The 27400-nt window shown below is 39.1% G+C and overlaps 1 protein-coding gene across 1 annotated transcript in view; it reads left to right on the plus strand.

Moving 5' to 3' along the window:
• The window catches only part of OSBPL11 (oxysterol binding protein like 11), a 100439-nt gene that overhangs the window by 17993 nt on the left and 55046 nt on the right, over positions 1-27400 (plus strand). The window contains exon 2 of the mRNA XM_037131985.2: positions 17940-18008. Within this exon, the coding sequence (XP_036987880.2) occupies positions 17940-18008 (69 nt within the window). The remainder of the gene's footprint in view (positions 1-17939; positions 18009-27400) is intronic.

Raw genomic sequence — 27400 nt, forward strand, 5'->3', positions numbered from 1 at the left:
GCTCCTCATATGTAACAGGCACGAACAGATCAAAACATGGCTCAAGAACAACTCGGAGCCCCAGAGCTGATATATCTAAGCGACCGAGAAGTAGCCAAACTTTCAGATGCACAGTTCAAAACACTGGTGATCAGGATGCTCACAGAACTGGTTGATTTTAGTCACAAATTAGAGGAACATATGAAGGCTAAACTAATTGAAATGAAGGGAAGTAATAGAAAGGAAACTGGGACTCAAATCAAAGGACTGGACCGGAAGGAGGAAAAAATGACCAAACAGAAAAGGATGAAGAAACAAGAAATCAAAAAAATGAGAAGAGGCTTAGGAACCTTCAGGACATCTTTAAACGTTCCAGCATCCGAATTATAGGGGTACCAGAAGGGGAAGAGGAACAACCATGAGTGGAAAACTTATTTGAACAAATAATAAAGGAGAACTTCCCCAATCTGGCAAAGGAAGTAGACTTCCAGGAAATCCAGGAAGCTCAGGGAGTCCCAAAGAAGTTGGACCCAAGAAGGAACACAACAAGGCACATCATCATTATTGAGCCAAGATTAAAATGAAGGAGAGAATCCTAGAAGCAGCAAGAGATAAGGGGACAGTCACCTACAAAGGAGTTCCCATCAGACTGTCAGCTGATTTCTCAAAAGAGACCTTACAGGCAAGAAGGGGCTGCAAAGAAGTATTCCAAGTCATGAAATCCAAAGACCTAAATCCAAGATTGATCTATCCAGCAAAGCTTTCATTTAGAATGGAAGGACAGATACAGTGCTTCTCAGATAAGATCAAATTCAAGGAGTTCATCATCACCAAGCCCTTATTATATGAAATGTTAAAGGGACTTATCTAAGAAAAAGAAGATAAAAAAGATGAACAGTGAAAGGACAGCAAACTCACAGTTAGTAACAACCACACCTAAAACAAAAGCAAACTAAGAGGACAGCTAGATCAGGAGCAGAACCACAGAAATGGAGATCACATGGAGGGTTAGCAACAGGGGAGTGGGAGAAGGAGAAGGGGGGAGCAGGTACGGAAAATAAGTAGCATAGATGGTAGGTAGAAAATAGATAGGGGGGAGGGCAAGAATAGTATGGGAAATACAGAATCTAAAAAACTTGAGACACGTGGTTATAAACTAAAGGGGGGGAATGGTGGGGGAGGGGTGTGCAGGGTGGAGGGGAATGAAGGGGGGAAATAGAACAATTGTGATGGCATAATTAATAAAATATATTTTTAAAAAAATTTTTTTAAAAAAAGGAAAAAAAATAAATTGGCAGTGGCCACAATATCTCTCATACAGAGTTGGAGACCTTTGGCCATCAGGTCTAAGTGTGGTATCCAATGAGTCCATGTCGGTTTCCATCTCGTTGGGTCAAGACAGCTAAGGCATTTCCTTCTCTTTCATGGACTCAAGAGGAAAAAAGGCAATTGGTAATTGGGGTATTTGTCTCTCTGAGCCCATGGATCAGCTTATGGAGGTCAGAGAATCTTGGCTCATGTTTGGATAGTGAACAGAAATTCTCTAGCAAACGCAGTGGGGTCCTCTTTGGGATTAGGGATTTCTTTAGTAATGGCGTGGAGTTCACTTTTAGTCCATGGGGATATAAAAAATAGGGGTTGTCATTCTGGATCAGACTCATCTGATGGTTTACCTTTAAATGGAACAGTAAGAGTGGGGTGATTTTAATAGAGACTTAGGGTCATTGTTGTGAAAAGAGAGTTAATGCCTTGGCTGACATGGCTCAGTTGGTTGGAGAGCCATCCTGTATACCAAAAGGTTGTGAGTTCAGTCCCCTTTTGGGGTATATATGAGAAGGCAACCAATTGATGTTTCTCTTTCACATTGATGTTTCTCTCTCTCTCCCCCTTCCACTCTCTAAAGGTAATGAAAAATGTCCTTGGGTGAGGATTAAAAAAAGAAATGAAATTCACCCAGTGAAGGGTAAAGGAGGGAGGACAGGAAAGCAGCAAAGGAGCCAAAGGTGCAGATAATGAGATGTCAGAGGAACATTTAGAAGTTTCCTCAAGTTTAGGAAGCCTCTGAGACAACTCACTTTGCTTTGGTTAATTTTGAATTTGTGTCTTAGAGGGAAGCATTTTTAAAAGTTCTATTTGGTCTTAGAAGGGAAGGAAGGGAGAGAGAGAAATATCAGCATGTAAAAGAAACAAATTGGTTGCCTTTTACACGCTGCCATCTGGGTACCTGGCCCACAACTGAGGCGTGTGCCCTGACTGGGAATTGAACCAGTGACCCTTCAGTTTGCAGGCCAGGGCTCAATCCACTGAGCCACACAAGCAAGGGCAGGAAGCAATTTTTGAATCACTTATATCAGGGGTCCCCAACCCCTTGGGCCATGGACCAATATCAGTCTGTGGCCTGTTAGGAACTGGGCTGCACAGCAGGAAGTAAGCTTGAATGTAATGCACTTGAATCATCCCCAGACCGTCACCCCACCCCCAGACCATCACCCCACCCCCAGTCCGTGGAAAACTTATCTTCCACAAAACAGGTCCCTGGTGCCAAAAAGGTTAGGGACCCTTGATATATGTTTGGAAGCTTCAGAAATGCTGATTATCATGTACTTCCCATTCATGTTGCTTAGTTTATAGTCTTTTTCCTGTTGACTGTCCAGATAGACTAGCCTGGGGATTTCAGAAGAGCTCCAGTTTGGCTAGTTTAATTGTAAACCATGCTGGGTAATTATGGTCCAATGAGATAGAAAGTTTCTGGATGAGGGCCCATTATTTTTGTATGCAAATCATCAGAAATTCCAGAAGGTGATTGTTCAGCAATTATTCCCTTAGAAAGTGAACTTCCTATTTTTCAAAAGCATAACAGCTCACTAAATGGACATTTTTAAGTCCTATAGACAAAATGCTGGCAACAGAGGACACATAGAGTCCGAACCTCAACCAAGGTAGGAGGTTAGGATCCAGGAGGACTTCCCACAATCATCCAGGACTACTAGGACGGCAATAAAGAGCAATGACTTTGTAGGTATATTACTCAGTTGCCTGAGGAGGAAGCAGTCACTCTGGATCCCACTTCTCTTGACACCATGTAATTCTAATCAGTTTTGACCAAGAACTGCAAGACCCAGAGAGATTAAGTGATTTAGCCAAGGTCCCACTCTTAGTTTTAGTCAGTGGGAAAGTCAAAACTAGATCGACCATCCTTTTAAGGAACTCATTCCACAGCCTAACACTATCTTAACTCTAGAAACTTAACATAGGTGTATTGAAAAGTCTACTAGTAATGTCTGAAAGTTCTGGCTATAGGTAGAAGCTGTACCCTATTTTTGATGATAAACACTGCTGTCAGGCTGGTGTAGAAACAGGCCCTTTTGTTTACATTGAATGGGGGGATGTAAATTGATAAAGCCTCTGTGGAGAGCAGGTTGGCAATATCTCTAAAAATTAAAAATGCATATGCCTATTACCTAGCGATTGTACTTTTAGCAAAAGTACACAAAGTTATGTGCAACTTGATTTGTTGCATTAGTATTATTTGTAATAAAAGCCTGGAAACAAATGTCCATTAGTAGGGGGATTGGTTAAATGCATAATAATAACTGCTATAAAAGGGATTACTATGCAGAGGTTAAGAATGAGTTAGATTTGGATTTCTGGCCAAGACGGAGGCTTAGGTGGTACACTTTACCTTCTCGCTCAACCAAAAGAAGGATGACAACAAATTAAAAAACAAAAATAACCAGAACTGCCAGAAAATCGAACTGTATGAAAGCCTAACAACCAAGGAGTTAAAAAAGAAACATTCCTCCAGACCCAGTAGGAGGGGAAGAGACAGGCAGCCAGGTTGGAGAGGACTCTCAGCAAGGCTGCAGCTGGTAGACTGGGCAAGGCAGTGGCTGGTGGAGTGCGTTGTTCCACATTTGCATGTGGGTAAACTGGCAGGAATAACTGGGGAGCAAGACAGAACTGCAAAACTCAAGAGTTCCAGCACGGGAAAAGAAAGCCTCAAAACCTCTGACTAGAAAAACCTGTGGGTTTTTTAAGGCAGCAGAAGAAGCTTCCAGCCTCACAGGAGAGTTTGTTGCAGAGACCCAAAGGGTCCTAGAACATACACAAACCCACCCACCTGGAATCAGCACCAGCTCAATTTGCTTGTGGGTAGTGGGGCTAGTGACTGAAAGATGGCCAAGAACTGAGCCAGTGGCATTGTTTCCTATTGGACCCCTCCCTCACATACAGCATGACAATGCAGTGACATGGATTGCCCTTCCCTGTCAAATACCTAAGTCTCTGCCCCTTACTACGTAACAGAAGCACCAAGACAAAGAAATATGGCCCAAATGAAAGAACAGATCAAAGCTGCAGAAAAAATAAAACTAAGTGATGAAGAGATAGCCAACCTACCAGATGCACAGTTCAAAATACTGGTGATCAGGATGCTCACAGAAATGGTTGAGTATGGTTGCAAAACAGGAAAAAGTGAAGGCTATGAAAAGTTAAATAAAGGAAAATATACAGGGAACCAAAAGTGAAGGGAAAGAAACTGGAACCCAAAACAATGGTTTGGAGCAAAAGGAAGAAATAAACATTCAATCAGAACAGAATGTAGAAATCAGAATTTTAAAAAATGAGGAGAGGCTTAGGAGCCTCTGGGACAACTTTAAACATTCCAGCATTCGAATCATTGGGGTGCCAGAAGGAGAAGAGGAAGAGCAGGAAATTGAAAACCTATCTGAACAAATAATGAAGCAAAACTTCCCCAATCTGGCAAAAGAAATAGACTTCCAGGAAGCTCAGAAAGTTTCTAAAAAGTTGGATACAAGGAAGCACACACTAAGGCACATCATAATTACATTAGCCAAGATGAAAGATAAGGAGAGAATCTTAAAAGCTTCAAGAGAAAAGGAGACATTTACCAACAAAGGAATTCCCATAAGACTATCAGCTGATTTCTCAAAAGAAACCTTTTAGGCAAGAAGGGGCTGGAAAGAAGTATTTGAAGTCATGAGAGGCAAGGATTTACATCCAAGATGATTCTACCCAGGAAAACTTTTCATTAAGGATGAAAGGGCAGATAAAATACTTCCCAGATAAGGTCAAGTTAAAGGAGTTCTTCGTCGCCAAGCCCTTATTATATGAAATGTTATAGGGACTTATCTTTATCTAAGAAGATAAAAATACAAACAGTAAAATGACAACAAACTCACAACTATCAACAACTAAACCTAAAGACAAAAACTAAGCAAACAACTAGAACAGGAACAGAATCACAGAAATGAAGATCACAAGGAGGGATATCAGTAGGGAAGGGGAAGAGGAGAATGGGCTTAAAGGTACAGGGAATAAGTAGCATAAATGATGGCTAAAAATAGACAGGGGGAGGTTAAGAATAGTATGAGAAATGGAAAAGCTAAAGAATTTCTGTGTACGACCCACGAGCATGAACTAAGTCCAGGGGAATGAGGGCAGAGGGGAATAAAGGGGAGGAAAAAATGGGACAATTGTTATAGTATAATCAATACATTATATTTTTAAAAGAAGAATGAGTTAGATTCTTAATGTGTCAAAGTGAAGCCGTCCCTAAGAAACTGAAAAAGCAAGTTACAGAACAGTTTGCATAATCACAACCATTTGTTTAAAAAATAAAGTGTATGTGCTTGTAGACACATAGAATATCTCTGAAGAGATGCACAAGAAGTTGAGGGAAGCTCTTGTCTTTGAGAAGGGGAACTGGTGGCTAGAAGAGTTGCATAAGAGACTTTTCACTGTAATATGCATGTATTACTTGGGAATAATTTTTCATGGGTGTCTCATGTTTCTGCACGTCTTGTGATCAGAAGCACCAGCTGCCCTTTATTCTGTACTGTTGTTTTTTGTTGTTGTTTTTTTTTTCAAAAACATTGGTATAGCAAACAGTTTTGGAAGATAGAGGAGTTATCTTTCTCCTGAGAAAAAGTCACATTTATTTACTCTGTAGAATAATAAAAATAATGTCTCCTTGACTCAGAGGTCAGGCAGACTTAATCTCCATTAAAATATTTGGGCCCCCTTCACTGGAGGTTCCTCCTCTGTACCACAACCCACTGCATGTGCAGGCATCTTCTGCCCACTTTGTGTTGCCTTATGTGATTGGGTCAATAATCTGTCTCCTGCTATTGCTGTGAGTACTGAAGTCTTCTGTCTCTGACTTAGGAGTCTTATGTCTTCTGCCAGTATCCAGTGAAACTGGCAGGCTAATTTGTTAGCTTGCAAATAGGTAATATCTCAGACCCTTTATAATTCTTGACAGAATACCTACTGGTAAAAAAAATACGATGAAAGAAGTGAAGAAAGAAGATGAGGTAGAAAGAGTAGAACCTTCATCTGCTCGTGCTTGGCCTGGGCAATGAGGTTGTCATCCTCAAGAAGTTCAGTGGAGAAGACATTGACACCGTCTCTCCAATGTTGGGCTTCAATGTCAAGACCTGGACACCAGAGATTAAAGCTGAACATCTGAGATGCTGGCAGCTGGAAATCCGAGTGGTCCTACTGGTGGAACTACTTTGAGTATACCAACAACCTCATCTGGGTAGTGGACAGCGCCGACCACCAGTGCATGCAGGACTGACAGCAGGAACTCCAGAGTCTGTTGGTGGAAGAGTGCCTGGCATGAGCTACACTGCTTATCTTTGCCAACAAGTAGGACCTGACTAGAGCACTGTCCTCTAACACAATCCGTGTGGCCACTAGTATAGCCAAGGTTATAGTGCCATTGTTGGGGAGAACCAGCTGTCCATATTGACTGCTCCCGGGTAGTATGTCCAGCAAGTTCTTTGCTGCCCACTGAAACACACAAGGTGCCCCACCTCACACTCCGCACCCCCACACCCTGCTCCCTGTGCCCTTACCAAGTACCACCTGTGGTGGAATGGGTATCAGCCATCTCAACTAACACTCCCTGTCCCCATCTACAACTTGATGCTGCTGCTGCAGCCCACTGTTTCTCCGAGGCCAGCTGGTTCCCATGGTGGGAGGGCAGGCTACTGCCCTGGCTGTCACCTTGGCTCCTAACCCACCCCACCTGCAGCTGCTATACCAAGAGGAGAGGGTGGGAGCTGCCTCTGCTATTATCGAGGCTGTGTTTCTCTTCCTTTGCTCAACTGTGGAAAGAAAAAAGAAGTGGAAGTCTCATGGCTTTTTAGGTCCCATTATTCTGACTTGAAAATTCAGGCTAACAAGATAAGACCGACTTAGAAAACTGATTTAGAAAATGACTCCTTTGCCTGCACAAAAATTGACATGTTACAGCAGGAGAGAACCAATATTTGTTGGGCATGTATCATGTTCAAGTATATAAGAATTGAAATATGGCCCTGGTTGGTATAGCTCAGTGGATTGAGTGCAGGCCTGCGAATCACACGATCGTGGTTCAATTCCCAGTCAGGGCACATGCCTGGGTTACAGGCCAGTTCTCAGCGTGGGACACATGAGAGGCAACCATACATTGATACTTCTCTCCCTCTCTCCTTCCCTTCCCCTCTAAAAATAAATGAATAAAATCTTAAAAAAAAAAAAGAATTGAAGTATGTTATTTCTTCTTTTTTCTTCCTTATACATTTGCAATATAGATGTTCTTATCCCCATTAACAGATGAGGAAACTTAGGGCCACCTGTGTAACTTGCCTAAGATGACATTGGAATTCAAACCTGTATCTGTCTGGTGTTAAGCCCATTCTCTTTCCATTACGATAAACAGCTTCCTAACTTTCTGGAGGTGTTAGAGGTTATTTTCTACTTTTCCATATACAAGTTTGTTCTGTCCCATCTTCATTGTTCTGTTACCAAATGGCTAGTTATTTGTGTGAGGGATTTTTCAAAGTTAGTTATCTGTAACAATCAGATTATATATAGGACTTTTTTTTCTTGTTTTGGTCTGTATAGGCAAAGATTTTAGAGTTGTGCTTGTCAGATTTTCTTTATGAAATGTCTCTACCTGCAGAAGATGGTAGGTACCCTCATTCGATCTCGTTTGTGATTTAAAGCAGTCCATGGCTGATATAACTCTCTTGGGAGTTTTCTATACTATCTTCAAAATTTATGAGCATAAATTTGTAATATAGCTGTTAATGTGTTATCCAGAGGTCAACAAGTAATATCCTGAGTTCAGGACCAGTTGAAAGATAGTGATGAGATAGGACTCAGTCAAATTGTTGGTGTTTTTTTAATTGTGGTAAAATACATGTATCATAAAATTTACTACTTAAACCATTTTTAAATGTACAGTTTAGTGGCATTAAGTGCACTAGCACTGTTGTGCAACCATCACCACTGTTCATCTCTAGAAGTTTTCGTCATCCATATGAAAACCATACCCATTAAATAATAGCTCCCCATATCACCTCACCTTCCAGCCCCTGGCAACCACTACCTTCTGTCTTTAATGATCTCTAAGTACCTCATATAAATGAAATCATACAATATTTGTCTTTTTGTATCTGGCTTATTTCACTCTAACGTCTTCTAGGCTCATCCATGTTGTAGCATGTGTCAGAATTTAATTCCTTTTTGAGGCTGAATGATATCCCATTGTATATGTATACACATTTTATTTATCCACTTATCTTTTGATGGACTTTTGGGTCACTTCCACCTTTCGGCTATTGTGGATAATGCTGCTATGAACACTGGTGTACAAATAGTTGTTTGAGTCCCTGCTTTCATTCTTTTGTATATTATCCAGAAATGGAATTGCTGGATCATATGGTAATTAATTCTATATGTGACTTTTTTGAGGAACTACCGTACTGTTTTCCACAGTGGCTGCACCATTGTACAATCCCACTAGCAATATAAAAGGATTGCAATTTATTCCTCCACATCCTTGTCAACACTTGTTGTTTTCTGTGTGTGTGTGTTTTTTTTTTAATTTTGCTAATAGCCATCGTAATAGATGTGAAGAAATAGTTTTATTACTGGAAAAACTGAAGAAAGTGGCTTCAACATGAGTAAAGTAGGTTTGCTAATACTTCACCCTAGAATTAGGCACACTGATCTACCTAGTCACTGGGCAGCTTGGAATACTCAGGTCTTATCTCTGTCAGGTAAGATTGTCTTCTCTGGGTAGGCAGGCAGCTCCAAGGAAAAGAGCCCAAAAGTGGCTGAGCCATTCATACTCAGCTGTGGAAGGAGTGAAGGGAAGGATGGGGGGGGAGGACGGGCTCTGCAGTTCTACACATGGAGATGTGTGAAGAGAGAGCCAGGTTCTTCTGAACACTTACTCGAGTTTTTGTATTAAAAATACTTCTATTTCTTTTAATTTATTAATATTTAAAAAAATTGTTCAAGTACAGTTGTCTCCATTTTCCCCTTACCACTTCCCCCAACCCCATCCCCACCTTCCACCCTCAATCTTACCCGCTTTGGCTTTGTCCATCTGTCCTTTATATATGTTCCTTGACGTGCTTTCCCCTGTTTTCCCCCATTTTCCCTCTCCCCTCTCCTGTGGTTACTGTCAGGTCTTTATTTCAATGTCTCTGGTTATATTTTGGTTGCTTTTTGTTTTATTGATTAGGTTCCACTTATAGGTGAGATCATATGATATTTGCAACAGCATTGATGGATCTGGAGAGCACTACACTAAGTGAAATAAGCCAGGCAGTGAAAGACAAATACAATTTCTTATAGTTAAATAAATTTGCTATAGAAAGGTAATCTGATTTTATCCTACTCTCCTAGCCACCTAGCCCGGATATGTGTGACCTAATCTGGGAAATAAGGACTTACAGGAAACAGTTCAACATCCTAAGAGAGCAATGCTCAGTCACATTGGAGAGTTAAAAAACACAACTTAATCCATACCTATGAATAGGTATAAGTAGTCCGGTGCTGGTACTATCCCACCTATTCAAAATAATCATGAAAGAAGATCAAAACTGTGGATAAAATAACAACAAACTTACAATTATCAACAACTGAACCTAAAATAAAAACAAACTAAGCAAACAACTAGAACAGGAATAGAATCACAGAAATGGAGATCACATGGAGGGTTATCAGCAGGGAGGGGGCTGGGGGGAAAATAGGAGAAAAGGTGCAGGGAATTAGAAGCATAACTGGTAGGCACAAAATAGAGAGGGGGAAGTTAAGAGTAGTATAGGAGATGGAGAAGCCTAAGAACTTACATTTATGACCCATGGACATGAACTAAGGGTGGGGAATACCGGTGGGAGGAGAGGTGCAGGGCAGAGGGGGATAAAGGGGAGCGGAAAAAAAAGACACAACTGTAATAGCATAATCAATAAAATATGCTTAAAAGGGGAGCAAACTTAATTCTTCTATAATTCGTCTGTTCAGTGATATCCAGTTACTATTTTGTATACTCTTATTTCTGTGCATATGTTTTACATATTATATAAAATTTTGTAACCTGCCGTTTTAATGATCTTAATAAGCAATTCCCTATATTGTTAACAACTTATAAACATTTTAATTGGTGATTCTATTCTATGATACTTCTTTTTTTAAGAGATTTTATTTTATTATTATTTTTAGAGGAAAAGGGAGGGAGAAAAAGGGAGAGAAACATCAATGTGTGGTTGCCTCTCATGTGCCCCTATACCTGGGACCTGGCCTGCAACAAGGCATGTGCCCTGATTGGGAATCAGACCAGTGACCCTTTGGTTTGCAGGCTGGCATATATCCATCGAGCCACACCAGGGAATATTCTGTGATATTTCTTAATTATCCTCTAATGTTGTTTATTTAGCTTGTTTTTCTTCCTTTCTTTCCACTCATTTCCTTTTTCTCTATTTTTATTTTTTACTATTATAAGTAGTGCTATAATTGACATGGTTGCCTGTTATCTTTGTCTACATTTTTAATCATTTGTCTTAGCCTGGATACCTGGAAATGTTTTTAAGGCTCTTAGTAGGAGGGAGGATCTCTGCTTCATTTTATATTTTTTTGTTACAGATTAAGACGCAGTTGGATTTAGAGTTTGTTTAAATTGATTTGAGTATTCAATTTATGAATTAAATAGATTTTTTGGAGACTATTCAGCATTGTCTTGGGGTTTTATAAAAAAAATTCTGCATTTATCTTCCCATTGTTTGACTCATTCAACAGAAATTTATTGAACACCTGTTCTATGCCAGGCCATACACTAGGTGTTGCAAGAAATACTGGGATGAGCGAGCAGGAGGCAGTCACTGCTCTGTGGAATGTCTGTTTACAGTGGGAGGCACGAGTGTTGCTATCACTGTCACGTGTTGTTGTTTCTTCTTCAGCGAAACAGGCTGCTCCCCCTTTAGTCATATTCATGTTATTGAGGGAATGAACCAAAACCAAGCCTTTTTTGGAGGACAGTGTTTGCCTAGTAGAAAGTAGGAATTTTTTTGTTTTTTTAAATTTTAGAGAGAGTGAGGAAGGGAGAAAAGGAGAAACATTGATGTGAGAGAGGTTGGTTGCCTTGCATATGCATCCCGACTGGGGATCAAGCTTACAGATGAGGTTATGTGCCCTGAATGGGAATCAAACTTCCAATGTTTTGATAGAGGGTGACACTCCAACCGACTGAGCCACGCTAGCCAGGGTGAAAGGAGGAATTTTGGTGGGACTTGACTGGTGCCTCCTTTATACCTTCTACAGCTTGTATAAGTTCCTCCCTGCAGTGAAATGCCTTAAGAAGTTCCTAAGACTAATTTCTCTAACTGTACTCTGGAGCCCACCTCTCCCCTATTTCTCCACTGTCTTTCTCCTGAGTGTTGAGCCTTTCTCCTTTTATCTCCTTTTTATTAGGCACTTAGAACTACTGTATTTGGCTGAGTATAATGCACTTTCATGTATAATATGCATCCCTGTTTTGGGCCCAAACTTTCAGGAAAAAAATCTTTTGTTTTAATATTTTAACTATTTATTTATTTATTTATTTATTTATTTATTTATTTATATTAGTTACTTGTTTATTTTAAGGGAATATTAAGTTACTTGTTTTTGTATTATAAGGGAATTTCAGCATTTATTTTTTAACATATTATGGTACAAGAAATTTTATGTGACAAATAATTAACAAAACACAAGAACAGATACAAGGTATTTTAAGTAGTACCCATGTATAATGTGCATTCTTGTTTTTCCCTCAACAATTTGGGCAAAATGCGCATTATAAACAGCAAAATATGGTACCCACCCTAAGTCCACATTTCCTTAATCACTCCTATTTCTCCCAGTCTGTCTCGAGTTACAGCCAGCTGGCTCTTCCTTCATTATTCCATCTCTCAGATGCTAAATCTAATAGAAACTTTTCAATATTTATTTTACTTTACCCCTCAGTAGCACTGAACATTCTTGACCACAACTTGAAATGCTCCTGGTTTTTTCCTACTACTCAGCTACTATTTACCTCCTATGTGCACTCCTCTTCCCTTTAAAATTTCTCCTAAGGGTTTTCTCTTAGACTCTGTCCTATCTTTTGTCATTTTCTAAATTTCCTGGATTATTTTATTTATTCTAATGGCTTCAAATACCAGTTCATGCCTATCTGCTAATTGCTACCAAATAAATCTATGTGTCCAACCCAAACCATGCTGCCTTATTGGGTATTTTCCCTTATATGCCTCACGGGTCCCTTAAATTCAGTTTGTTACACTAGAACAAATCCAGAACTTCTCTATGATCCCAAATTCTCTGAAGCATTAGTATCTACACAGTTGTGCCATTTGGAAATCTAGGTGTTGCCCTTGTTCCTTCTCTTTTACCTTTACTCTCACTCTTATTCTCACTTAATATGTAATCAGTCAAGACCAATCATTTTAACCTCAGTCGCTGTTGAATCCTGTGTTTTTGATTAGTGAACCTTTAGTCTTTAATGAAATTCTTTTCATGTGTGTAACAGCCAAAAAACACTGAACTATGTCTCTAATCCAGCAGGAGCCCTTACCATTGTCTTTTTCTTCAGGAGATAGAGTTCTTTTATATTAGATTATGGATTGGGGATGGAGAGGAATGACCTTTTTTTATTTTCCCGTCCTTTTCAGTGGATTTTCAGAGTGCTTTGCATTTAGAAGGTACTGAGTAATTGTGCTGAACTGAAATGAAAGGATTTGAAATTGTTCAAAATAGTGTGAAGGGGTGTGTGTGTAACAGAATACTACTCAGCCATAAAAGAAAGAAATCTTGCTGTTGGTGACAATATGAATGGACCTTGAGCATGTATAATGCTAAGTGAAATAAGCAAGAAGAAAGACAAATACCATATGACTACACTCATATGTGGAATCTAAAAAACGAACTCATAGAGGATAGATTGTGATTACCAGAGGGAAAGGGGGTAGGTATGTGATGAGGTGAAGAGGGATCAATTATATGGTGATAGATGGTAACTAGATTTTGGGGGTGATCACTTTGTGGTATATGTAGATTCAAATTATAATGTGGTATATCTGAGACCTAAAAAGGAGCATAGTTCAGTTATTAACTGTTATTATAGACTATCATCTTCTAGAGCTAATCCCAATTAAATGTTAACAAGTTTAAAAAATCCGAATATACCAATTTGTTGAATGGAGGAGTTGCTAAAGGACTAAAAAGAAATTAACCATTTTACGGCTTATTTTTTAGTGTATTAGTTTTTTGACTGTCATCTCTACTTCATAGAACACAAAATAGTATGATATAATCAAATATGGGATGTGTTTCCGATTTAACAACTAGATTTTATTTATATTAACAGGTATGTTTTAAATCTTCTATAAAACTTCACACACTTTAAATGGGAGCAGCGAATGAGCATTAAAGGTGTTATATGATAACTCAATTATAAGGAGGTAGAGAGACAGCGTGAACAAAAGACATTCACCCACAGAGCTCTTTGTGCTAGCCACCAGATGGCATAGTCATTCCGCATCAGCTGGTTTCACTGAGTACAGCAGAAGTGGAAGGATGAGAGGAGGGACTGTGTCACCTGCTGTCCTAAAGAATGGAATGTCCCTGATTGGTGTTGCTCAGTGAGTTGGGTGTCTTCTTGCAAACTAGTTAGTTAGGTCACATGCCTGGGGTGTGGTCCAGGTCCTTGTTTGGGGGGTGTTGGAGAGGCAACTGATCCATGTTTCTCTCACACATCAATATTTCTCTCCCTCTTTTCCCGCCCTTTTCCTCAAAAAATAAAATAAAATCTTTAAAAAAATGAAAGAATAGTATGTTCTTAAGTTGGTTCTTTGTAACTTTGGATATATGTTTTATATAGTAAAAACAAATCAGCAATTTATAATTGCATGTTCAGATCTCATTATTCTGAGGCTGGTTTTATGCTTCTATCAAATAAACCATGTCAGTATCCCTCTTGTAGTTTCTGTGAGAAGGTTAACCCTTTTTAGAAGCATCAACAGAATATTAATAACATTAAAAACTGAACATACAACATTGCTATACTGTGAACTATGAAGATATAATTTGATTTTATTTAGTGAATGATGCTACTGAAATTCTACTCTTAAAAATTTATTGATCGCCATTAAATGATATAAATAACTTAGATATGACCAAAATTAGGAAAACCTTTAGTGATATGAGAAACCGAACAAAGACTATGAGGCATTATCTTTTATTCCTTTGAAATGCAAATTTTCCTTTTCTCTGTTGTAGATAGTATTCTTTGAAGTTTTAAGAACATTCTCCCCATATTCCACATAGGCATTTTAAGAATATATATAGTCCTAGAACCAGAGGAATTGACTGTAATTGTATTGTAATGTTTTTATTACACACTGATAGCTATGTAATGAGGCTTAGCACAGAGATTAAGGGGGAAAACAGAAAGTGGTGAATTATGGAACATCTTGGCACTTAGAGGAGATATTTAATTTAGGTTATGTGACACTTAGGCCTTTTGAGGATTTATATAGAGCATAAATAAATAATATTCAGGTTGTGGAGCTATAGGACTTAACAAAGAATACATTTTCAAATTGAGATAAAATTGAACTATAACATTATAGTATTTTCAGAGCACAATATAATGATTTGATTTTATAGATACAATATTGTGAAATGACCACCACAATAAATCTAGTTAACATCCATCACCACACATAGTTACACATTTTTTTCCCTGTGATGAAAAATTTTAAATCTATTCTCAGTAACTTTTAAACATACAATACAGGACTTCTGGCTAAGATGAAGGCATAGGTAGGAACACTTTGGCTCCTCAAACAACAAAATAAGGATAACAACAAATTTAAAAACAAAAAATAACCAGAACTGCCAGAAAATTGAACTGTATGGAAGTCCAACAACCAAGGAATTAAAGAAGAAACATTCATCCAGACCAGTAGGAGGGGCGGAGATGGGCAGCCTGGCGGAGAGACTCTTGGCTGTGCAGTCAAGGTGGTATCTGGTGGACTGGGTGGTTCCATATTTGCATGTGGATCAATCCAGAGGAACAACTGGGGAGCCAGACAGACTGTGCAACTCGGGTTCCAGCACAGAGAAATAAAGCCTCAAAACCTCTGACTGAAAAAAACCTGTTTGGGTTAAGGCAGCAGGAGAAACTCCCAGTCTTCACAGGGGAGTTGCAGAGACCCACAGGGTCCAAGAACTTACACAAAACCGTCTACCCAGGAATCAGCACCAGAAGGTCCCACTTTGATTGTGGGTAGTGGGGGAAGTGACCGAAAACCAGCAGAGAGCTGAGCAAGCAGCAGTGTTCCCTCTCTGACCCCTCTCCACATACAGCAAACAGTGTAGCGACGTGGATTGCCCTACCTGGTGAACACCTAAGGCTTCCCCCCTTACTATGTATCAGGTGTGCCAAAACAAAGAAATATGGCCCAAATGAAAGAACAGATCAAAGCTCCAGAAAAAAATACAAGTAAGTGATGAAGAGAGAGCCAGTCTACCAGATGCAGAGTTCAAAACACTGCTATTCAGGATGCTCACAGAAATGGTTAAGTATGGTCACAAAATAGAGGAAAAAATAAAGGCATGAAAAGTGAAATAAAGGAAAATATACAGGGATCCAACAGTGAAGGGAAGGAAACTGGGACTCAAATCAATGGTTTGGAACAGAAGGAAGAAATGAACATCCAATCAGAACAGAATGAAGAAACAAGAATTCAAAAAAATGAGGAGAGGCTTAGGAATTTCTGGGACAACTTTATAATGTTCCAACATTTGAATCATAGGGGTGCCAGAAGGAGAAGAGTAAGAAATGTGTTAGGGGAGTGATGTGTTAGAAAAGTGATGGAGTAAGTTTTGAAGACAGGAACAGTTGAGGCGATCTGAGCTGTGTGTTAAAATTTTAAAACAGGAGGGACTCTTTGGGAAATTATTTTTGGCCAGAGTCTGGGATATTGGCACTCCTGTGGCCCCAGAGAACTGTTGAAGCCTGAAGTCTTGGAAAGATCTAAGAGCCAACAACAGAGTATCTCTCTGCTTTTTTAAGTAACAGTGGAACTGAAATATCTTTGCTATATGACCTGGGGCTGGGAGTAGAGGAAGTAGTAAAAACCAAGGCCCTAAGTTTTTACAGAAGAACGGTTTCCTCTAGATGTGGGCCTTGGAAAATACTGAAATGAGACGTCATTTGACAGTGTAGATATATAGTTACCAGAACATCAGTCCAGCATTTTAGAAATAGACACCCTGCCTTAGGAAATCAAAAGGACTGGAGCAGTTTCATTTAACATGAATAAGTAGTGTTCCTTGCTGGCCTTAGAATGGGACAAAAACACAGGGGGAAAAACATATTTAGTCATGGGGCCAATTCTGTATTTTCAGATTAGATCTTTCTTTTCAAGCACTTTGGAGAAATGAGATTAGGAAGGCACCAAGCATTGAGAAGCGCCCCTACTCGTTCTCCAATAACAACTGCTAGAATCTCACAGAAATTTGGTTATTTTGTTTACCTGAAAGAGTATCCTTATCATCAACCCTTTTCATCTGTCATTCAGATCAATCTAAATCTTTTTGGACTTTGTTCTATTGGTTGTGTGAGTTGTCCCTTGCTTTTTTGCCTTTGACATTCATGTTTTAAAAGTTGCCCATTGTCTGACACTTTCAATTTCCTGGATGTTAGTTAGCTGAAATTTCACCAGATATTCCCAGTGATTCAGGGATAGTAGAGAAAATAAATGTTTAATATCCATTGCATTTTATATTGTAAAGTTAAAACTTTCGATGTATTTAAAAGGAATTTTTAATGTAATTTACAAAATTAAAAAAATGAAGTCCAGATATTAAAAAAAGATATATCATTGTAGGTTTAGCTTTAATGTATTTTCCTAAGTATAAGAAAACTTAAAATAATGGAAAGGAAATACCAGTGAGATACTGCATTTTCTATGAACCACTGTAACAGAATTTACCTGCAATAAATGAAAAGAGAGGACAGAAAGTAAAGAAACTCAATTGCAGTAAGACAAGTGGTACAAGTCACAAATAAAATCTTCCCGGTGGCAAGACTCATAGTGAGCACGGTGCCTTTTATGCCTGTCTGGGGTAGGGGAATAGGAGTGGGGTGTGACATCTCACCAAAAACAGGGTCTTCAGTGTGGGAGCCCAAGTTGTCAGAGACGGTACAGATTGGCCTGTCGTGTGTCCTGTCAGAGTGAAGAGGCACTGCTTGTTATAGAACCATAAAACCAGATTTTGTTTCTTAAGCACTGAATTGTTATAAAATATTTTTAATTATAATTATATTTACAGTATATTTACTTATATTTGTAATTTTATATTTGTATAGTGATTTTGTAGTTGAAATATAATATATTCTATAATGATTTATGTTAGATGATACTTCTTTAAAAGAAATCTGGTAAAATAAAGTTCCATGTGTATGAAATTTGGGTGACTCCCTCTGTTTGTTAACCTATAAATTTTACTTCTTAAGAAACTTTGAGGCACTGGTAAAACGTATGTATCTACAGATAACTTCCTGATATTTCCTGGAATTTTCACTGACTCTGGCACTTTCTGATTTTTTTAAACAGTGATCACATGGAAAATGTGTATGGCTACTTAATGAAGTACACCAACCTTGTCACTGGGTGGCAGTACAGGTAAGTGTGACTTGTATTATCTGTGACCCATCATTCTTCCAAGAGACAAGAATTGGGGGTGATAATTTTATATCCTGATAGTACGTCAGTATAAACATGGCTGGGAAACCTTTTACGGAAGGAAGGATTTACCATGTTTTCTAAAAGTCGGGTGACTTTCTTCTCTTTTTTTTTGGGGGGGGGGAAGAGTTGTATCTTCCAAATTACAGCCTCCAAATGCCTCAGAAGTTAATTATTTTAGGATTATAACCACTTGTTTACTGGAATTGGGTTTATTAAAATATTTGTGGTGATCAGACTATTAGGGTGGTCTGGAGGCACCAACCAGATTTGTGTTAGGTGCCTGTTTTGTGTACAATTCTCAAAACTTTCCTGGGACCTTGAGAGTTTAAATAACCAGTCCAAGGCCACACAGGGAAGTAAGTAAGTAGCAAAGCCAGCTGTTGTAAAGACTTTGTAGAATTGGCATTTGTGGAGCAGGGGGATTAAACTTTTATTTTTTAAATTGTGGCAAAATATACATAACAAAATTGACCATTTAAAGACATTTGTATATGTACAGTTCAGTAGCATTAAATATATTTACATTGTTGAGCAGCCACTGCCATGATCACTCTGACTCATCTCCTGAACTCTGCATCTTCTTGAACTGATACTTCTGTGCCCATTAAACACCTGCCTCCCTCAGTCCTCGGCAACCACTATTCTACTTTCTGCTTCTGTGAATTTAATTATTCTAGGTACCTCATTTAAGTGATGTCATAGAATACTTGTTCTTTTGTGACTATCTTATTTCATTTAGTGTAATATCTTCAATGTTCATTCATACCGTAGCATGTGTTAGATTTTCTTTCCTTTTGAATGCAGAATAATATTCCATTGCATGTGTGTACCACATTTAATTAATTAATTTATTTATTTATTTGTCAGTGGACAATAATAGCTTTTACCTTTTAGCTATGGTGAATCATACTGCTATGAATATTGCTGTACTAATATTTGTTTGAGTCCTGGATTTCACTACGTGTGTGTGTGTGTACCCAGAGCTGGAATTGCTGGATCATATGCTAATGCTATATTTAACTTTTTTAGGGAACCCCCGTACCATTATTCATAGTGACTATACCATTTTACATTTCTACTAGCAATGCACATAGGTTCCAATTTCCCTACATGCTCATCAACATTCTTTTTCTATTTTCTGTACTTTTAACATAATAGTCATTCTAATAGGTGTGAATGGTATCTGTGTGGGTGTTAAACTTTTAAAAAATGATAATGCTAGCCCTAACCAGTGTGGCTCGGTTGGTTGGACATTATCCCTCAAAGTGAAGGGTTACCAATTCATTTCCCAGTTAGGGCACAGGCCAGGGTTGTGCGTTCAGTCCCTGGTCAGGGCACGTACAAGAGGCAGCAGGTCAGTGTTTTTATTCCTCTCTTTCCTTCCCTTCTCCTCTCTCTAATAATGAATAAATAAAATCTTTTAAAAAATAAATAAGAAAATAAAAATGATGATGCTAGAATTTGAACCCAAATACTTCTGACTCCAAAGTCTATGTTTTTATATTGTATCATATTGCTTCTAATTCATATTGTCATTTGGAGACTTCTGCTTTTGGCCATGATAGAATAACAGAAGCTGAAATTTCCCTCTTACCTTAAACAGCTATAAAATGAGATATATGAAAATTATTTTCAGATATTTTTAAAGAGTAGTAGAAACACTAATGAAAATGCGATTGTTTAAAAGAGAAGGCAGTTTGGGCCATGTTTAGTTTGAAGTAACATTAGGAAATCCAAATGGGAGTGACATGCAGGAAGTTGGAGGTCATATGAACGGTCAACACTGGATATGAAAAATTAGAAGGGAGGGTTTTTTGAAGAATTTTTATTATGCTATTAGAATATTTCCCCCTTTATCCCTCCTCCACCCCACACCCCGCAGCCCTCCAGCATTCCCCCCGCACCCTGCTTAGTTCATGTCCATGGGTTGTACCTGTAAGTTCTTTTACTTCTCTGTTTCCTATACCATTTTATCTCTCCCCATCTATTTTATACCTACCAATTATGCTTCTTCCCTGTACCTTTTCCCCCTATTCCTCCCCTCTCCCTCCCTACCGAACTCTCTCCATGTGATGTCCATTTCTATGATTCTGTTCCTGTTCTGGTTGTTTGCTTAGTTTTTGTTTTTGTTGTTTGTATTTTCTTTTAGGTTCATTTGCTGATAGTTGTGAGATTGTTGTCATTTTACTGTTCATACTTTCATCTTCTTTTTCTTAGATGAGTCCCTTTAACATTTCATATAATAAGGGCTTGGTCATGATGAACTCCTTTAACTTGACCTTATCTGGGAAGCACTGTATCTGCCCTTCCATTCTAAATGAAAGCTTTGCTGGAGAGAGCAACCTTGGATGTAGGTCCTTGCCTTTCATAACTTCAAATACTTCATTCCAGCCCCTTCTTGCCTGTAGGTTTATTTTGAGAAATCAGCTGATAGTCTAATGGTAACTTCTTTATAGGTAACTGTCTCCTTCTCTCTTGCCGCTTTTAGGATCTTCTCTTTGTCTTTGATCTTAGGTAACTTAATGATGATATGCCTTGGTGTCTTTCTCTTTGGGTCCAACTTCTTTGGGAATCTCTGAGCTTCCTGGACTTCCTGAAAGTCTATTTCCTCCACCAGACTAGGGAAGTTTTCCTTCGTTAATTTTCCTTTTTTAAAATAAATTTATTGATTATGCTATTACAGTTTTCCCATTCCCCTCCCTTCGTCCCCACCTTTATTCCCCTTCACCCTACTACCCCATCCCACCCACATTCTCCCCCTTTAGTTCATGTCCATTTTCTTAACCAGAGTGGGAAAGTTCTCATTTATTATTTGTTCAAATAAGTTTTCCACTTGTTGCTGTTCATCTTCCCCTTCTGGTAGCCCTATAATTCGGACGTTGAAGTGTTTAAAGATGTCCTGGAGGTTCCTAAGCCTCTCCTCACTTTTTTGAATTCTTGTTTCTTCATTCTTTTGTGTTTGGTTGTTTCTTCCTTCCTTCTGGTCCACTCCCTTGATTTGATTCCCAGTTTCCTTTCCATCACTATTTGTTCCCTGTGCATTTCCCTTCATTTCACTTAGCATAGCCTTCATTTGTTCATTTAATTTGTGACTAAAATCAACCAATTCTGTGAGCATCCTGATCACCAGTGCTTTGAACGATGTGCATCTGATAGGTTGGCTATCTCTTGGTTGCTTAAATGTATTGGCTCTGGGGCTTTGATCTATTCTTCCGTTTGAGTGAATTTTTGGGGGTCTGGTCACAACTGTTTATATGAGGGGTGGAGCCTTAGGTGTTCACTAGGACAGGGCAACGCAGTTACTGGGTTGTAAAGCTATGTGTGGGGGCGGGGTCAGAGAGAGAACAATGGCACTTGCTCTACTCTGTCTTAGATTTCAGTCCCTTCTGCTGCTTCCCACAAGCAAATTGGGCCCTTCCGGTACTGGTTCCTGGATGGGTGGGCTTGTATATGTTCTAGGACCCTGTGGGTCTCTCCAACGGCTGGGAGTCTCTCACAGTGCCTCAACCCCCCACAAGTGTCTTCAATCAGTGCTTTTAGGCTTTATTTCCCGGTGCTGGGGCCTTTGGTTGTGCAGTCTATCTTGCTGCCCATTTTCGCATGGTTTATCTGCATGCAAGTATGTGACTGCGGTCAGCCAGCCACCTTGCGTGCCTCACTGGGTCTGCTCATTGCCAGCCTGCGCCCAGGGTCTGCCAACCACCACTTTTTCCTGCCATGACCCCTCTCCTCTAGCTGCTGACTTCTCTTACCAGTCTGGATGAGTGGTTGTTGGACTTCTGTACAGTTCAATTTTCTGTCAGTTTTCGGTGCTTTTTTGTTTCTAAATTTTTGTTGTCCTTAATTTTGGTTGTGTTTGGAGGCACAGTGTGTCTACCTATGCCTCCATTTTGGCCGGCAGTCCCCTTCATTATTTTTCAAATAAATTTTTAATTTCGTGATGTTCTTTTCCTTCTGGCACCCCTATGATTAGGATACTGGAACGTATCAGGTTGTCCCAGAGAATCCTCAGCCTCTCTCCATTTTTTTGGATTCTTGTTTCTTCATTCTGATCCAGTTCGGATGTTTATTTCTTCTTTTTGTTCCAAATCGTTGCTTTGAATCTTGGTTTCCTTCTTGTCACTGTTGGTTCCCTGAATATTTTGCTTTAGTTCATTTTGGGTATCTTTCATTCGTTCTTTCATTTTTTCAGCTAAGCTCAATCAGTTCTGTGAGCATTTTGATTACCAGGGCTTTAAATTCTTCATCAGATAGGTTGGCTATCTCCTTATTGTTTGGCTCTGTTTCTGAAGTTTTGCTCTGTTCTTTCATTTTGGCCCTATTTCTCTGTTTGGGGCACCTGATCACTTGTAAGGAGGCAGGGCCTTAGGTATTCACCAGGGCAGGGCAACCCTGCCACACTGCCTGTGGTGGAGGAGCCAGAGAGGGAACAATGCAGCTCCCCTGCTCAGATCCAGCCCACTTTCTAATGAACTCTCATGTGAGACTGGGGTTTTCTCACACCTCGGGAATTGCAGTAATCCGTAGTGAGGTCTGAGTCTCAGTTTCGCCTTTAGCCAGCCCCAGCCCTGTGGTCCGCTGCATTGCTGTGGGTTCTTTCTGGTCTGGTGGTTCTGGTTGACTTTTTTTTTTAAATTCCTTGGTTGTCAGAGGTCCACGCAGGTTGATTTTCTGGCACTTCTGGTTGTTTATTGATTTTAGATTGGTTGTTATCCTCCTTTTCGTTGTGTGAGGAAGGGAAAGGTTTGCACCTACACCTCCATCTTGGCCAGAACCTCGATTGCTGGGAGTTCCTATTGCAGTGAAAAGGTCAGTTCTCCAGGGTTCCCATCTTTTATTTAAGGAAAAAAATAAAGTCAAGGGAGTGTTCTCATTTTGTATTTTTCCACCTCAGTTAATTTTTTTGTAATTTGTTGAAGGCGTACACATTCAAATGACATACAAAATAATAATTTCAAAAAATTTTATGTCACTTTGTCCCTAGCACTATTTTTTTTCTTTTTATTGAATTTATTGGCATGACACTAGTTAACAAAAGTGCACAAGTTTCAGGTATATAGTTCTGCAACACATCATCTGTACATTGTATTGTGTGTTCACCACCCCAAGTCTTTCTTTCCTAAAGGGAGAATAAGTTAACTTTCTCCTTCAACATTCAACAAATTACTTTTATGTAATATTATAGAATATTATTGACAAAGTCACAGAAGTGGAACCGTAAGAAAGCTCAAGTAAAATTGAGTATATACTCAAAGTGACATTTGAGATCAGTGACAAATTGAGAACATGGAAGCATGGGCAGGGATTTGTAACATTGTATGTGGAAGCCTGTTACAAAGATTTATTGGCCACTGGTTGTGTGGGGAGTTAGCTTCCAGAGCTCAGTGATTGTTTTAGGATAGGGAGGGGCATTGCCTCTGCCAGGGTCAATCCCTCCAACTGTATAAAAGGTCAGTTTTCAAAGATTAATCATTTTTCCCAAACTGGCAGCCTTTGTTATTTTGAAGTGGCAAAAAAAGAACAATTCCTTAATTGCCAGTAGTTAACAATATTTTTTTTTTAACAACTTAGGTGGATTTTCTAGTGGTGAAGATTTTTAAAATGCCGAATCTTAAGTTTCCCTGTTATACTTAGCCTTTGTTTCTACATTTTCTTAGCTAATTGATTAAGCCAACTTGCTAAAAATGCCTCAATGGAGAATTTAGTAAAATAATAAATAAAGTGAAATACCATATTTTTAGGTAGGTTTTAGAGGAGGAAAATAGGAAAACAAATTTTGAAGCAAAAAATGTGGTAAAATATTTAATAACCCTTGACCCCGTTCTACCGCCGCTGCCCCACATACAGTGAGCCAGGTAAGCTACATTTAAACTGTAAGATGCACCCCCCCTTTTTCTCCCAAATTTGGGGGGGGTGCATCTTATAGTCCAAAAATAAGGTGATTTTTAAAAATTATAAAATCAGTTTAGTGCTCTTCTGGGAAAAATAGCTTTGTTAAATTTCATCACTATATAGATTGCCTCTTTTTTTTTTCTTAAACAATTTTAATATATTTTATTTTATTATTTTTTAAAAAATATTTTAAAGGATCTTTTACATTTTTTACTTATTTATCTTTAGAAGGGAAGGGAAGGAGAGAAGGAGAGAAATATCAATGTGTGGTTGCTTCTGGTGCAACCAGAAGGGGTGCTGGGAACTGGCCCCCGCTGGGAACTGGCCTGCAACCCAGGCACGTGCCCTGACTGGGAATTGAACCCTGATCTTTGGTTCGCAGGCCTGTGCTCAATCCACTGAGCTACACCAGCCAGGGCTAAAAAATTTTAATATATTTTATTAAATGTGATTATTCTATTAGAGTTATCCCATTTTTTCCTCCCCTTTATTCCACTCCTTCCTATACCACCTGTCTCCCACCAGCATTTCCTCAATTTAGTTCATGTTCATGGGTCATACATATAAATTCTTAGGCTTCTCCATTTCTCATATTATTCTTAAATGCCCCCCGTCTATTTCGTACCTTTCATTTATACTCCTTATTCTCTGTACCTTTTCCCCCATTCTCCCCTCTTTCCCTCTCCAGTGATAAACCTCCATGTGATCTCTATTTCTGTGAATCTGTTCCTATTCTAGTTGTTTGCTTAGTTTGTTTTGGTTTTTTGTTTGTTTTTTTAGGTTCAGTTGTTGATGGTTGTGAGTTTGTTGTCATTTTGCTACTTTTGATCATCTTTTTCTTAGATAAGTCCCTTTAACATTTCATATAATAAGGGCTTGGTCATGATGAACTCCTTTAACTTGACCTTATCTGAGAAGCACTTTATTTGCCCTTCCATTCTAAATGATAGCTTTGCTGGACAGTGTAATCTTAGATGTAGGTCTTTGCTTTGCATGACTTGGAATACTTTTTTCCAGGTCCATCTTGCCTGTAAGGTCTCTTTTGAGAAATCAGCTGAGTCTTATGGGAACGCCTTTGTAGGTAAACGTCTCCTTTTCTCTTGCAGCTTTTAAGATTCTCTCCTTCATTTTAATCTTGGGTAATATAATTCTGATGTGCCTTGGTGTGTGCTTCCTTGGGTCCATCTTCTTTGGGACTCTCTGGGCTTCCTGGACTTCCTGAAAGTATATTTCCTTTGCTAGATTGGGGAAGTTTTGCTTCATTATGTTTTCAAATAAGTTTTCAATTTCTTGGTCTTTCTTTTGTCCCTCTGGCACCCATATGATTCAAATGTTGGAATGTTTATAATTCCTGAGATTCTTAAGCCTCTCCTCCTTTTTTTGTATTCTTGTTTCTTCATTCTGTTCTGGTTGAATGTTCATTTCTTCCTTCTGCTCCTAACTATTTGTTTGAGTCCCAGTTTTCTTCCCTTCACAGTTGGTTCCCAGTGTATTTTTCTGTATTTCAGTTTGCATAGTCTTCGCTTTTCCTGTTCTGCAACTCAACTCAACCAACTCACAGACATTTCTGTGAGCATCCTAAATAGCAGTGTTTTGAACTCTGCATCTGGTAGATTGGCTATTTCTTTATCACTTAGTTGTATTTTTTCTGGAGCTTTGATCTTTTCTTTCATTTGGGCCATATTTCTTCGTCTCAGGCACCTGTTACATAGTAAGGGGCAGAGCCTCAGGTATTTGTCAGGGCGTGGCATCCCCCGTTGCTGTATTGTGGTGCTGTATATGGAGGAGAGGTCAGAGAGAGAACAATGCCACTTGCTCAGCTCTCCACCAACTTTCAGTCACTTCCTCCACTGTGCATAAGCGTATTGGGCCCTTCTGGTGTTGATTTCCAGGTTTGTGGGTTTGTGTAAGTTCTAGGACCCTGTGTGTTTCTGCAACAAACTCTCCTGTGAGGTTTTTCCTATTTCCTCAACCCCTACAGGTTTTTTTAGTCAAAGGTTTTGAGGCTTTATTTCTCTGTGCTGGAACCCTGGATTGCACAGTCTGTCTCACTCCCGTTTTTCCTCTCAGTTTATCTGCACTGAAATGTTGGACCACCTGGTCTGCCAGCCACTGTTTTATCTGCCCCGGTTCCCCAGCCACATTGCCATGAGTCCTTTCTACCCCTGCTGCCCGTCTTCACCCCCCTACCTGTCTGGGTGAATGCTTCTTCTTTAATTCCTTCATTGTTAGACTTCCATACAGTTCAATTTTTTGGCAGTTCTGATTATTTTTTGTTTTAAATTTGTTTCCCTTTTTTTTGCTTGTTCGAAGAGGCAATGTGTATCTACCTATGCCTCCATCTTGGCTGGAAATCCTGTAGATTGTCTCTTTAACCCCAGTCTTCATATCTTGTAAAACATTTTTCTATAAACAGGATGAAAGAATATTTGTGTTAATCCATATATAATGAAATATATCCTAAAATGCTGTATTACTGCCATTGGGTTTATTGCATCATCTTGGTGTTAGATCATTATTTTTTATATGGAGTTATAATTGACATAACATATTAGTTTCAGGAATACAACATAATGACTCAACATTTGTGTATACAGGTATACCTTATTTTATTGTACTTTGTTTTATTGCATTTCACAGATACTTTAAGGTTTTTCTAAAGATTTTATTTATTTATTTAGAGGGAGGGGAAAGGAGGAAGAAAGAGTGGGAAAGAAACATCAGTGTGTGGTTGCCTCTCATGTGCCCCCCACTGGGGACCTGGCCTGCCACCCAGGCATGTGCCCCGACTGGGAATCAAACCAGCGGCCCTTTGGTTCACAGCCTGCTCTCAATCCACTGAGCCACACCAGCCAGGGGATACTGTGGTTTTTACAAAGTGAAGGTTTATGGCCACACTATGCAGAACAAGTATATCGGTGCCATCCTTTTAGCAGCATTTTGCGTACTTCATGTCTCTTTATCACATTTTGGTGATTCTTGCTATATTTTAAACCTATTTCTTACATGTATTACGGTGATTGATGATCAGTAATCTTTGATGTTACTATTATAATTGTTTTTTGAGGAGCCACAAACCACACACATATAAAACAGCCAACTTAGTCTGTAAATATTGTGTGTGCTCCGACTGCTCCACTGACTGGATATTCCCCCGCCTCAGTGTCTCTCCCCCTCCTCAGGGCTCTCTAATTCCTGAGACACAACAATGTTGAGATTAGGCCAGTTTCAGTAGGCCTCTCAGTGTCTAAGTGAGATGAAAGTTCTTTTCCAGTGAATACATGAATGATTAAAAAAAAAGTATAAGAGCCTCATCGCTTGTATGGAAGAAGTTTTAGTGATGTGGGTAGATCAAACCAGTCTCAACAATTTCTTAAGCCAAAGCCTAATCAAGAGCCAAGCCCTAACTCTTTAATTCCAGGAAGGATGAGAGAGGC

This window comes from Artibeus jamaicensis, unplaced genomic scaffold, assembly GCF_021234435.1.
Source record: "Artibeus jamaicensis isolate MK-2021 breed Jamaican fruit bat unplaced genomic scaffold, CSHL_Jam_final contig_793, whole genome shotgun sequence".
NCBI lineage: Eukaryota > Metazoa > Chordata > Mammalia > Chiroptera > Phyllostomidae > Artibeus > Artibeus jamaicensis.